The sequence below is a fragment of the Nyctereutes procyonoides genome, unplaced genomic scaffold, assembly GCF_905146905.1.
Source record: "Nyctereutes procyonoides isolate TBG_1078 unplaced genomic scaffold, NYPRO_anot_genome, whole genome shotgun sequence".
Taxonomy (NCBI): Eukaryota; Metazoa; Chordata; class Mammalia; order Carnivora; family Canidae; genus Nyctereutes; species Nyctereutes procyonoides.
In genome coordinates, this window is record NW_026575043.1 from 45,529,820 (window position 1) to 45,542,753 (window position 12,934).

Consider the following 12,934-nt stretch of genomic DNA (forward strand, 5'->3'; position numbering starts at 1 on the left):
AGCTCTTGGAACATTCTGAAACCTTCTCTCCCTTCTAGGTGATGTCATGTGCATGGAAACTATCTTATGACCAAGAGAGATGCCATCCTGGGGACAAACCCTAACCTCTGAAGATAGCAGAGCAGAGAGTAGGAAACACATTGCGCCCTTGACGTTATCACTTAGCTGCTGAATTCCCAACCTACAGGTGTTCTCATCGCATGAAGAACACGCCAGACGTTTTGAGTTGAGGTTTCTGTTACTTGCAGCCAAATGCAACCTGACTGATATAATCTTATTTCTTTCAACCTTCACTTGGTTTATTTCACACAGGGAGTCTGAAAATGAATGCCAACCAGCATGGATTATTAGGACTTTTATTTGTGTTATTTGTATATACAGAAAACCAGATACACTGATTTTGTTTCTCTCCTTCTCAAGTTTACAGGAATTGATGTGTCTGAACCAAAATGTGACAAAAGACCAAGCTGTTAAAGGGCGCATATGGTCACGTGTGAGAGCAAGGAACAAAATCACTGGGCATGGGGACTACTGGGTTCTTGCCCTGGCTCACCTCCAATGGATGTGGGACTAACTTCCCTCCCCTGGGCAGGGGTTTGGCTCAACTGACTGCAAGGGCATGATCATCTGCCATATTAAGATTAAATAAGCCGTTTCCATTGATCTATCTGCATCCTTAAAGATGCCGTGGCCAGGGGATCAAGGCGACGGTTACAATCCAGGATCTAGAAAAGGTGACATTTCAGATTAAAAACCTATTGATCCTATAGTGAGTCTGGAAGGCGACCATGGAACCCCCTCCATTCCAAATTTCTTGTTCTGCCAATCTGCCCGGTTCCTGCAATTCCACCTTGAGCATGCCATTGTCTTGGGTTAAGCATTGCTGTCTCCCTGCTGGTCTTTCAAAGGAGGCAAAGAGCTGTGGGGATCAATCACTGTCCTATTTTGAGGAGTCAGGGAGGGGAGAGCAGTTGCTGACAGCTGCATCCTGGTTCCCAGAATCGATCTCAATTCCCAGCCAAGATGTGAGTTTTCTCTCTCTAATTCCCGAGAGGTTTGAGGCGTTACAACAGAAAGCCCTTCTCTCCATTCTGTACTGATTGCTCTGCACCTAGGTTCTATAACTCAAAAAGCAGCATACCTAGTGGAGGAGCATAAGAAGCCACAAGGCAACCCAGATGTGGGTTCCAATCCTAGCTCTTATACTTACTAATATGTCATAAGTTTTGTGAACATTAGGGCAGTGACTACTGATGTATCCCCAGAACCCAGCACAGTCCCTGGCACATAGCAGATGCTCAATAAAAATCAATGTGAGGCTATCAGTGTGGGTTTGGGAAATGTCTTCAACCCCTTTGAACTTCAGCATCTTTGTCTCTAAAGTGAAGATGGTTTTACCCAGCAGGTTTTTATGGAGGATGAAACAAGATGATGGATGTGACATCGCTTCTGGCTGCTTGTCACTGTGCCTGAAAGGCCATCACACATCATTCCTTCCCAATCAATTCTGGGCCATCACCGGTGCATAGCAAACTGCTTGCCATCAACTAGAAACTCACCAGCTGTTACCACCCACCAGCCACGGCTGAAACTCCACCCTTTCCCAGCTCCCCATGTGTATGTGACCTTGGTCCACAGCTCCAACATCTGGGAGCCAACCAGAAACTCATTCAGTTATCCAGATATTTGCTGTATGGGTGCCAAACATCTGCACAGTGGGAACCATGGAAAAGATAATCCTGGGGTCCACCTCTCCCAGAACTAGGCATCTGGGTTGTGGGGGTATTCGGGCATCAGGTGTCACTGGACTTTCTGCCCTTAGCATCGCCCAGTGCCCACCACAGACCTGGCACCCAGTTCCTTGCTCCCTCCAGGATTTCTAAGTGGAAAGATAAACACAGGAAGTTTGTGGTCACGGTCCTACCAGCCAAATCCTTAACAGAGTCCTGGTCCGGAAAAGAACTACAAAACAATGCAGGGGCGTGTGGTGGGTGGGGAGGCATCTGGTTCCTTTATTTTCAGGCTGCAATTAATCAGACAAAGAGGAAAGGGGAAAAAGGCCAGGGGAGATAAAAGCACTGAATGGAAACCTCCTTGGTTTGGGAGTGCTTCTGATGGTACCAGGGCAGGAGCTCCATAGTGGCTTTTCCACGTCTGAACCAAGTGAGCTGGGGCCTCAGTATCCACATCTGTTAAACGGGGGATTGTCTTCTCCCACACATTTCATCAGGATAGGAAAAAAAGTGTGAGAACACTTTGGAAACTGTGTACTGCAAATAGTGATCGTCTTTAAACTCAATGATGATGATGATGATTTGAGAAAACCAATGTTAGCTTATGGTAATTTCTCCATGTGCCCAACAAAGGATCATGAGCACCGTTCCTGGGCTGAGCACCGCTCTGGGTGCCGAGGATACAGAGGGGCACCAGACAGACAAGGGCTCCTCCACCCTGATGGAGCTCCCGGCCCCACAGAGGGACAGACTTAAGGCAGCTAACACAAATACATAAACGTCCAGATGGCAGGAAGTAGTGTAATGGATGGAAAAGGGGGTCTGGTAGTGAATAGGGATGGGGCTGCTTTACCTGCAGGGAGGGCTCAGGAAAGGGCTCACTCAGGAGAAGCTGGGACCTGAAGGAGGAGGGGGATCCGGCCATGCCATCAGCAGTCTGGGAACAGCCAATGCAAAGGCAGGGCGGGATGCCTGGGTCGGGAGCAGTAGATGCTGAGGATGGAGGAGGCAGTGCCGAGCCTCTAGGGCTTTGTAAGCCCCTGTTAAGGGGTTTGGCTTGCTGTGCTCTGTGATGGAAGCTCACTCTGGCTGCTTCATGGAGCGTGGGTCATGGGGAGTGAGGCTAGAAGCGTGGAGACCAGTGGGGAGGCTGATGTACTTCCATATGAAAGTGGGTGATGTATGCGAGCCCTACACCTGCTAAGTGCTTATGTGCAACATCTCACTGAATCCTCATGACAGCCTTGTGAGCTCCAGATTCTTCTTATACCCATCTTACAGATGAGAAAATGGAAGCTTTGGAGATGTTGAGCTTCTTGTCCAAGTCATAAGGCATTAACCCTAGCTGATGTAAGTGGTGGAGCTGGGATCCAAGCCTGAGCATTCTGACACCTGAGCCCACGTGACCCTGTGTCATAGCCATCAAAAGCCCGTTGAGTCAGGCGACAGGGCTGGGGTGACCCCTGGGAGTCCTTCCTGAGGTGCTGCCTTTCTACTTCCCTCTGAGTTGTTCTCTTGAATCAGATTGAAGCCCCCAGACTTGATTCTGTCCAGACCACCAAAGGAGGTGGGGAGCCACTCCTGCAGACACTGTGAGCTAATTCATGAATTTTAAATTTTATTTAAGAATTTACTTTTCAAAATACTTTTATTAAGGCATAACTTACTGCAGTAAAGTGCAGTAATCATATATGTATAGACAAATGAGGTTTGATGTATAAAGATAGCCACATCACAACCACTACCACCTAGATCCAGATAGCATTGTCACCCATCTGTAGGACGACTGTGAGGGATAACATTTATGCCCCAAACATGGCATGTCTCTGCCTTGTACCAGGGTTTTCCAAGGCCTCCTGCCTTCCCTTTACAGGATCCTGCTGGAAATGCCCCCAGTGCCCCTCAGATCCTGGGCAGGGGTAGTTTCAGGGTAGATTAGCACCAAACTATGAAAAGAGTAGCTCAGTGAATGCCCAGGTCTCTAGAATAGTGGGTGGTATGGGATCTCGCATCCCAGCAGTGAGTGAGCTGGGAGGTTCTGCTCCGATCTGCAAAGAGCCTCAGTTTCACCATCTGTAAATGGCGGGAGGGTGGGGGATGAGAAGGGATGTGGCTTTTAAGATTCCCGGGGCTGTGAGGAAATGACAAGCCCATCCAGACACCATTTCCTTCCTCCGAGAGGAAAAAGCAATCCGTCAAATCCCCCCACTCCCACCTCCTTAAGATCTAACACTGGATGGGGAGCATATGCTTGCCTTCCTCTCTCCAGGGAGGGATCTCATTAGAGGATAGTTTGTGTTTGCAAGTTGCTTTCGAGTCAAACACACTTGGGTTTGAATCCTAGCTCTGTCACTTACTAGCTGTGTGACGCCAGGAAAGACATCACACCTCTCTGAACCTTCATTTCCTCATTTGGAAGTGGGGAGAGGAACGGCTCCTACCACAAAGGTGGTCATAAGGATTCATCGAGTTAATACAACCAAAACACTTGGAAGATACCCAACCCCTGGGCATGCTCCATTAATATGACCTATTATTATTGTGAGTATTGCTTTCTTGAAGCTTTGGGCACAAAGTAAGCATCCTATACACCTGTGCTTCTTCCATCCTTTACCACCTTTTCTCTTTGCCCCCTCCTGCCGGTTGGCCAGGACTCTAGAGCAATAGCTGGCAGCCTTCCAGGGGGCAGTGGCGGGGGCGGGTGGGGTGGAAAGAGACTTCTGGAAGATCCCCAGGACAGAACTCGGGTGACCTCCAAAGTCAAACCCTAGTCCAAGCACTCAGAGTCTTGTCTGCATAAATTCCCCACAGCCACCACCCGCAAAGTGCAGCATTAATGTGCCTCTGATCTTCTTAGGTTAATATATGTATTATTTATAGGGCTTTATTATGTGCTCAGAGGACTCCCCTGAGAAATGTAATTGTGCATTGGGAGGTAAATTTGAATAATATTTACAATTAATTTCCATCAATAAAGCAATGCACCGAGGCCTTTGTGCAGCTGAAATGGCCCTGGGTTGGCTTCCCGCTAACCGCTCCCCTGAGAAAGCTTGGGTAGCCTGTAAGCATCTCTAGGATAGTCCACTTCTCTTGAGCTCTACCTCTGCTCCCACTGCACTCACCTGGAGCTGCCCCAGCCTCCTGGCTTCCCCTTCTCCCCTGCCCCAGCCTGTCCTGCCCAGAGCAGCACCCCCCCCCCGCCCCCGCATTGGGCATCATTGCAACATGCGGATCTGAGCAGGTCGCTGCCCTGCACGTGGCCTCTGCTGCCCTCCTCTTCATCCTGTCTGCTCTGTGCTCTTCCTACACCCTCTGCTGCGGCCCCAACCCCCTTCAGTCCCTCGCCATCACTGTCCCCTTCCATGCTGTTCCCACCCCCTGGAACACCCTCTCTGGCACCCCTCCCCACTGCCCACCATTGAATCAGCACCTACCTGTGCTACACATCTCAACTCAAGCGTTGCTTGCCCGAGGAGGTTTCCCTGGTCTTTGGACAGGGTCAGATCTCTCTATAATATGTGGGGCTTAGTGTAGTGGTTTCCCATCGAGGGTGTGGTTTTAAAAAAATTATTGGCTGTCTCTCCCACTAAGCAATGAATGAGCTCTTAAGGACAGAGACTGTGCATGCCCTGATCATCCTTGCATTCCCAGTGCCCACCACGGGGCCTGGCAAACAGAAGGTATTAAATAGATTTTTATGGAATAGATGAATGGGTGGATATAGAATCATTATGTAAATCGGATGGGTAGGTGGATGGTTGTTGGGTGGGTGGGTGGGTGAGTGGATGCATGTTGGTGTGAATGGGTGGATGCTATCTTGAGCCAGTTACTAACAATCTACTCCCTTCGGTTGCTAAGAAATTGAGATAAGTGAAGGGAATGCTTTTTAAAATGCAGATTCTTTGATGTCCTAAATTTGGAGAATGGTAGGGAATTTTGGGCTTCCTCCTGCTGCCTCACAACACTGCTGTGTGACTTTGGATAGCGCACTACATGTCTCTGAGCCTCACCTGCTGCTCTGTGAGGTGAATGAGGAAGGCAAGAGTGTTTTGGGGGGCAGGAACATCTGGCATGGAGCCCCACTCTTGCCTCAGTCTCTTTATTCAAAAGCAACTTTGCCCTCAAAGGGAGAAAGCAAGCAAGCCCCCTCCTGAGTTATTTCATGGTTGGATAAGTGGCTTCGTGGTTCCCCCTGGTCCTGGGTACCACCCGCAGCAGCAATTTTCCAAATCCAGGGTTTGGCAGCCACAGGACCAGGGCACCCTGGCTCCAGCCAGAGCACAGCATACCAGGGAGGAACAGGAGAGGGAAGGGCTGGGGAATCAGGGGCCACCTCCATCCAAGCAAATACCAACTCTGTTTGCAGCAAAGGGCAGCTCTCGGTTCCCTCATCTGTGGAAGGGAAAGGCCCTCATGGCTCTCACTGTTGGATTCCCTCCTCTCCACCCAGCCTGGTCCCTGTGCCCTCCAGAGCTGACTTCAGGGGTAGGTTTAAGCCAGACTCTTTCCTCTGACTTCAGCCAACACCACATCCAGGTCACTGTCCCCTCCTGAGACCCTCCTCCATCCTTTTGCTCCCTCTCCCCCCCATCCCATCCCTTTCTCTCTCCTTCCTCCCACAGGCTGAAGAAGCAGGGAGCTCAGGCAGCTGCACGGGTTCAAAGCCCGGCTCTGCCGTTTACTAGCTGTGTGACCCTGAACAGGTGGGGTCTGCAATCCCAGCCTCCCTTTCTGCATCACCCATGTGGCTCTGCTGGTCCTCTTCTCATTTTGGGGTCTGATGAGATTGTGAGCACCTGACACACAGTAGATGCTTAATAAATGCCAGACTCTTTTGCTTTCTCTCTATTCTGCATTTCCTCTGTGCTTCCTGCTCTCCGGCCTCCCAAACACCACCTTCACTTCTTGTCTTTATGCCTGCTTCCCCGTGAGCCCTCAGTGCCCCCCCCCACCCAGGAAGCAGCACTGACACCCCATTGGCCTGGTCCTGGCCCCAAAGGGGGCCTCTCAGGCACAAAACACGTTGGCTGCCTGTGGAGTGAACCACAGGACTTTTGTATGAATGACCTGTGAGATCCTTGGAAGAAGCTGCAGGGAAAAGATTCAGGAGGATATCATGGTTGCATTTAAGTATTTAATGGGAAACTCCTGGTGGGGCAGCCAGAAAGAGGCCTGACCCCAAGGAGGAAACAGCTGGTTTGGATTTCACTCCTGTTCATCAACTTCTCCAACGACAAAATGATTTCCTGGCTCCGGGACCTGGCCTGGCCTGCACGCAGCCCAGGAGGAGTGGGGGACCCAGCCAGAGCAAGTAGCACCCGGGGGATCAGAGCCTGAGTGGCTGATGACCGTCTCTGGGGCCTGGAACCTGTCCTACACTGTCTTGTGCCTTACTTGCTTTACCTGTGAAGTTGGGGAGGGGGTGACAAGGGGCACCGGGCAATATTTCAAGCTCCCTTTTTGCTCTCAGATGGTCCAAGCTCAGATTTCTTAAAGCCATTGGTCGCCCTTCTTGGGGTTAATTCAGAGCTGCCTCATCATAAGCACAATGACCCAAGGAGGGAAGGAACAGTCTGTCTCTTAATGAGGTGTGATTACCAAACAGCTCACGGCCTTGGGAAGTTGTCCAGAGCTGTGTAGACATTACATCTGTTCGTTGCATCTTGTCAGGGAATCAGCTTCACAACAGCAGCACTTGGAAGGGAAGAGGATGTGGACACTCGGAGGCTACACGGCCTCGGGCCCACCAGTGACTGCCTCCGGCCTGGCTGCTTTACCCCCACTGCCTTCCCTGGAGCTCTCAGGGGGTTCAGGAGATGGAGACCCTGGTGGGCACATGTGGAGGGATGTCGGGGAACTAGAGGCCAAGTGTGCTTTCTTTGCCATGTTGGGTCATTTTGGAAAACCATTAGCAAAACTGGATTATAAGTCATGAAGATATTTATAAGAATCTGCTGAGGAATCAATATTTATGGTCAAACCCCCAAGCTTCTCTTCAGACCCTGATTCTGTAGCCTTATTCGAGCCAGACAGACCTCGTTTCAAATCCAGGTTCTGGCAGAGATCAGCTGGACGCCCTCAGGGAAGTAACTCAACCTCTCTGAGCTTCAGCTATACCTCATATGTAAAAAGGAAGTAATAACTGTACCTAACTCAGGGCTGCCGGGAGGAATAAATGAGATAACGCATCAAAGTGTTTAGCATAGGGGGTGCTAAATAAATGTAAGCTATCATGACATTCTAGAATATTCTCAATAGATACATTTGCCATTAAAAAAAAAACAACAGCAAAAAAGGTTCTGGAGCCAGACAGAGCTGGGTTCACATGTTAACTCTGCTTCTACTGCGAGTCTCTGAGTGAGTTACTTACTTCCCATCCTCCCCCCCTCCAACTGACCCTCAGCTTTGTCATTTGTATATGGGACAGTGACACCCTGGCATAGGAGGGTATTGGTCCTAGTTGAGAAAAGGCAACAGGGCTGCACCAGGAGAGGCTCCACGCCTGCAGCACCCCACGGCCTGCATCTCAGGGGCACAGCACAAGGCGTCAGTCTCCAGGCCCTGCTGAGTTCAGAGACTGAGCACTGGGACACGCTCTTCAACCTGCGTGGAACTCCCAGGTTGATTCCCGAAGCTGGTTTGAGCAAGGCTTTGAGGAAGCTGAGGAGCAAGAGAGGCCCTCCTTCTCTGGGCCTCCGCCCTGGAGAGTTTTATTCTGAGCACTTGTAGCCAGAGTCAGCGGACCAGGGAAGGGACAGTCCCCATGATGGGGTGGAAGCTACAGGTGTTGCTGACCGCTGTGACCCAGCCCTGAGGCGACAAATGCCAGATGAGAGCAGGGCTAGCGGGGAGGGGCTGGCACCACCCCGATCCCCGAAATAGCTGTGTCCCAAAGCACCATGACCCTGGGAAGTTCTAAGGTGAGCACCTGCATGCTGCCTCCTTTGAGGGCCTTAGTCCTCTCCCTCCTCTGCTTCCCCAGGCCCCAAGTCCTTATGGTGGCCCCACGTGTCTTGCCTTCATGGAGAGCCCACAAGGCCTCTCAGGACCTGTTCTCTGTGTTCCCAGCTGATCTGAAAGCCAAATCCATGGTTCTGGCCATGCACGAGCTCGTATGTCCCTTTCCCCTCCCTCCCTGGTAACCTGTGCATCTTCACTTTCCCGACCAGAGCAATGGTGTAGGTGGTGGGATTTCTGGCTGGTTGGTGATAGAGGCAAATGGGCTGAGGTGTGATTGGCATCACATAGAGTCTGCTCTGACCTCCCCTTGCTCCTACCAGGAGAAGACACCCTGCAGAGTGTTTGACATTCCAGGGGAGCACACAGTAGGTAGCTTTATCCCTCTGTCTTATTCTCATCCCAGTTCATGGCAGTGACTTTGAGAATTCTCCTGTTTTTGCTTTGTGTTGGCCAAGGCTGGTCTCCTGAGAAGAATGGGATGCTGGTGTAAGTTGGAGAGCGTCATGGCATACCCTGTCCACCTTGCCTCTTGAAGAAAGGAGTTCGAAGCCCTGGACTCCCAGCTCAAAACACTGGTCAGCCCCCTGCAGACTACAGTGGGCATGGGTGGATATTGAAGATGTTTCTGCCCTGGTCTTAAGAAGCCAGAGCTTTGGGCCTTCAAGGCTGGAATGTCTGTCCATCGGGGGTTCCCAGCAGAGCTTCAAAGCATGCTGGTCTCCCTGTCATTCATCGATGACATCTTGGTAAAGCTCCTGTGGCTGGGGTAGGAGGAGTGGACCGTGTCCTCGCTCAGAGCATTGACCAAGCGGGAGAAGAGGGCCACCTTGAACTTCTTGAAGTCCTGGCCCATGAAGACATAGAGAATGGGGTTCATGCAGCTGTTGGCAATGGCAATGGCCGTGGCCAGGGGCAAACCCAGGCTGAAGACAGAGCCGGGCATGGCGGCATGGTGTAGCTCCAGCAGGTAGAGCATGTGGTAGGGGCACCAGCAGAGGAAGAAGGTGGTTATGATGGTCACGATGACCTTGAAGGGTTTCCTGGTCTTGGCCAGGCGGTTGCGCCGCAGCTTGCAGACGATGGTGAAGTAGCAGGCTGTGATGATGAGCACGGGGACCAGGAAGCCACAGAGGAAGCGGGTGACGGTCACCACCATGTGCCGGCTGAAGCCCACGGGGTCCAGGCGGGAGTGGGCAGGCCACGGCGCGGAGCCGGACGCAGACAGGCTGAAGTTGTTAAAGCAGGATATTTTCTCATGCACGAGGGCTGTGTCCCGGAAGATGAGGGATGGGGAGCTCAGGAAGAAAGCCAGGACCCAGATAAGCGCGCAGGCCACGGAGGCCAGCCGCACGCTGCGGTGGTTCTGGGACCAGACGGGGAGGAGCACGGAGATGCAGCGGTCGAAGCTGATGGCGGTCAGCAGGAAGACGCTGGTGTACATGTTGTGGATGAGCAGGAAGTTGCTGATCTTGCACATGGCCGTCCCAAAAACCCAGTGGTAGTCCATGGCGGCGTAGGCGATGTGGATTGGGAGGAAGATGTTGAACAGGAAGTCCGCCACAGCCAGGTTGAGGAACCAGACTGCGTTCACCGTCTTCTTCATCTTGAAGGTAGCGATGACAATCACCAGCCCATTGCCCAGGATCCCGAGGAAGCAGACGATGCTGTAGACCACCACCAGGAAGATCCTGGCCACCTTGCCTTCCAGGGGAGAAGACTCATCCAAAACCATGATGGGGTCAAAATCATCCAAGTACTCATCATCGTAGGTGAGGGAGGTGTTGTAATCCTCGTCCCCCATTCTCTGCGAGGGGAGACAGGGGTCAGTAGGGGGACCGTGACTGGAACTGGCTCCAAGAGCTTGGCCAACACCAGCCGGGTTGACATCTGCTCTGCCTGACTCTGAGCAAGGCCGGTTCAGTATCCTGACAGCTTAACTACTTACTTAACTACAAACCCCATTTTACAGATGGGGAAGCTGAGGTCTGGAGAGCCAGTTACTTGCCCAAGGTTATACAGTGGGCAAGAGGTGGAGCCAGGAGCCACACCCTTGCTTCAGAGTCTCTCCTCCTGAAAACCCTGTTTGCTGCCTGTCTGGGGCCCCCCTACTAACCTCCCCTCTCTGCTAATGCCCCCACTCTAGCGAGGGAGACAAGCATTTGTCAGATTCCTCAAATCATGGTAACATCACAATGATGCTCGGTGTCATGAAAGAGGGGTACATAGTGCTGGGAACTTGGTTCCGGGCATGTTTCCCAAACCCAGGAAGTGGCCATGCTGGCATTCTCTGATGCCCCCACCTCATCATGGGTCCCACATTGGTGCCCTTTGGAGGCATTTGTTCAGCCCGCAAAAGCCCCTCACCGTTCACTGTTAGGGTGTCCGAGGCTCTCCGATGGGGGTCCTTGGCCAGTCAGTGCCTGGGCTCAGCTAGAAACACCTGCAGGAAAGGATGAAGAGGCAGCGGTTGGATCCAGGTCTGAGTCAGCAGGCGGGTGGACTCAGAGCGAAAGAGAAGATCTGTGGTCGTCACCCCTGATTTACAGAGTTGAGGAAGCAGAGGTTCAGAAAGGCTAAGTGATGCCCAAGGGTGGAGGCTGGGAAGTGGTGGAGCCCCTCGAACCCAGATGAACTGCCAGGCCCTTCGTCCCCAGCCCCACCCCAGCACACCCACAGATGGGGGCCTGAGTCACGGGCGGGTGCCGGGGAAGGCACAGGGCAGAGTGTGCAGATGGCTCAATGCAAGTCTGCTGCCAGGGCAGACCCAGAATACACCATTCCAGTTGCCTGGAAGACAGAAGAGGAACAGCCCTGAATACCCACTATGTGCCAAGAACTATATAATTCCTTTATTTTGTCTTCCCAGGTCTCTTTGAGGCAGGTGTGGTGCCTCTTGCTTTGGATCTGGGGAACGGAGACCCAGAGAGAGAAGCGTCCTTCTCACTGGGTGTTCCCTGAGCCCCCTGGATCACACACAGACCCGCTGTCACAACAGTCTGGGGAGGAGACAGACATGAACACATTCGCTAACCACCTACCATGTGCCAGACAACTTAAGTGGCACTTTGGCCAATTCCCATAACAACTCTGTTGGGGATTTTCCCAATCTAAGGAAGAACAAGCTGAGATTCAGGGGAGTCATCAAGCTTGGGACGTCTTGGAGGCGGGCTCATAGGCACGGTTCAAACCCAAGCACTGGGAAATCGGTTCGGTGCTGGCACACAGTAAACCCTCAAAGAATATTAATGATTCCATTAGGGCTCCGGGGGTAAACCACTGAATTCCAAGCCGGGATTTGAACCCAGGGCTCTGGGTTCCAACCCATGCACCTTCCACCAGCCAAGTTCTTCCTATCCTGACACATGGGCTCCAAACCGGCCAGACTGCCAATCGATGCTTCGTTATAGATAACTCCAACCTTCCACCATGTGCATGGATTGCTGATCCTTTAATGGGTTCAAGGTTGTATTTTATTTCAGAGAAGTCATCTTTCGCTTTTATTAAATAAAAGCCACTTGGACAATCCCCTTGAGAATCGTGGGTTCAAGGGACTCAGAATTCAAGTATCACCCCACTTGGGTGTCCTCCTCTGCAGGCTGGGGGGATATTCTAGAGGTGCCCAGTGAGGGGTCCCCCAGGGATTCCTGTGGCCCTGGAATGCAGAGGGAAGGTGGGAACCGTGTGTGTCTCCCGCCCTCGTCCGTGACTGGGGGCAATGTGACTGGTGTTCGTGACAACACCTGCCAGGGACTGTGCCCAGCGTTTACCATAGCCGGCCTTGCCCTGAGGGGGGCCAGTGAGGCCGAAGGTGATGAAGACTCTGGGCAGGGGGAAGGCAGTCAGAATGTGAACTAGGTCTGCAGAACCAGGGCTCTCACCATCGCCTTATGCTGCCCCCCAAATCACGGTCTGATGAATGCCACCAAGTGTGTCCTTGAGGATGAAATGACTGTGTCCACACTCCCTGTGCCGGGCTGTGCAGGCCCCAGGGGCGAGAAAATGGCTTCCCTGGGGTCCCATCCCACAGGGGCTCATGGCCAGTCACAAGGCACCAGACAGAGGCGCTCTGGGGCTGGTGCTAGGCCAGGAAGCCTGAAGACCCCTGGAGGGGGGCGTTCCCCAGCCTGGGCATTGGTCCTATGCTGCTTGGGGCAGGCGGAGTCTGAGCTGAGTTTTAAAGGACAGCCCTGAAATGTGTGGGAGATATCAGAAAGGGAGACAGAACATAAAGACTTCTAACT

The 12,934-nt window shown here is 52.2% G+C and overlaps 1 protein-coding gene across 2 annotated transcripts in view; it reads right to left on the bottom strand.

Moving 5' to 3' along the window:
- Positions 1-340: 340 nt before the first annotated feature.
- Positions 341-12,934, bottom strand: part of CMKLR1 (chemerin chemokine-like receptor 1) — a 55,056-nt gene continuing 42,462 nt past the window's right edge. For both annotated transcript variants that reach the window (XM_055322693.1, XM_055322694.1), the window contains exons 3-4: positions 11,058-11,133; positions 341-10,497 (exon numbers count right to left, since the gene is read on the bottom strand). In XM_055322693.1, the coding sequence (XP_055178668.1) occupies positions 9,397-10,494 (1,098 nt within the window). In that variant the 5' untranslated portion in view covers positions 10,495-10,497; positions 11,058-11,133 and the 3' untranslated portion in view covers positions 341-9,396. The remainder of the gene's footprint in view (positions 10,498-11,057; positions 11,134-12,934) is intronic.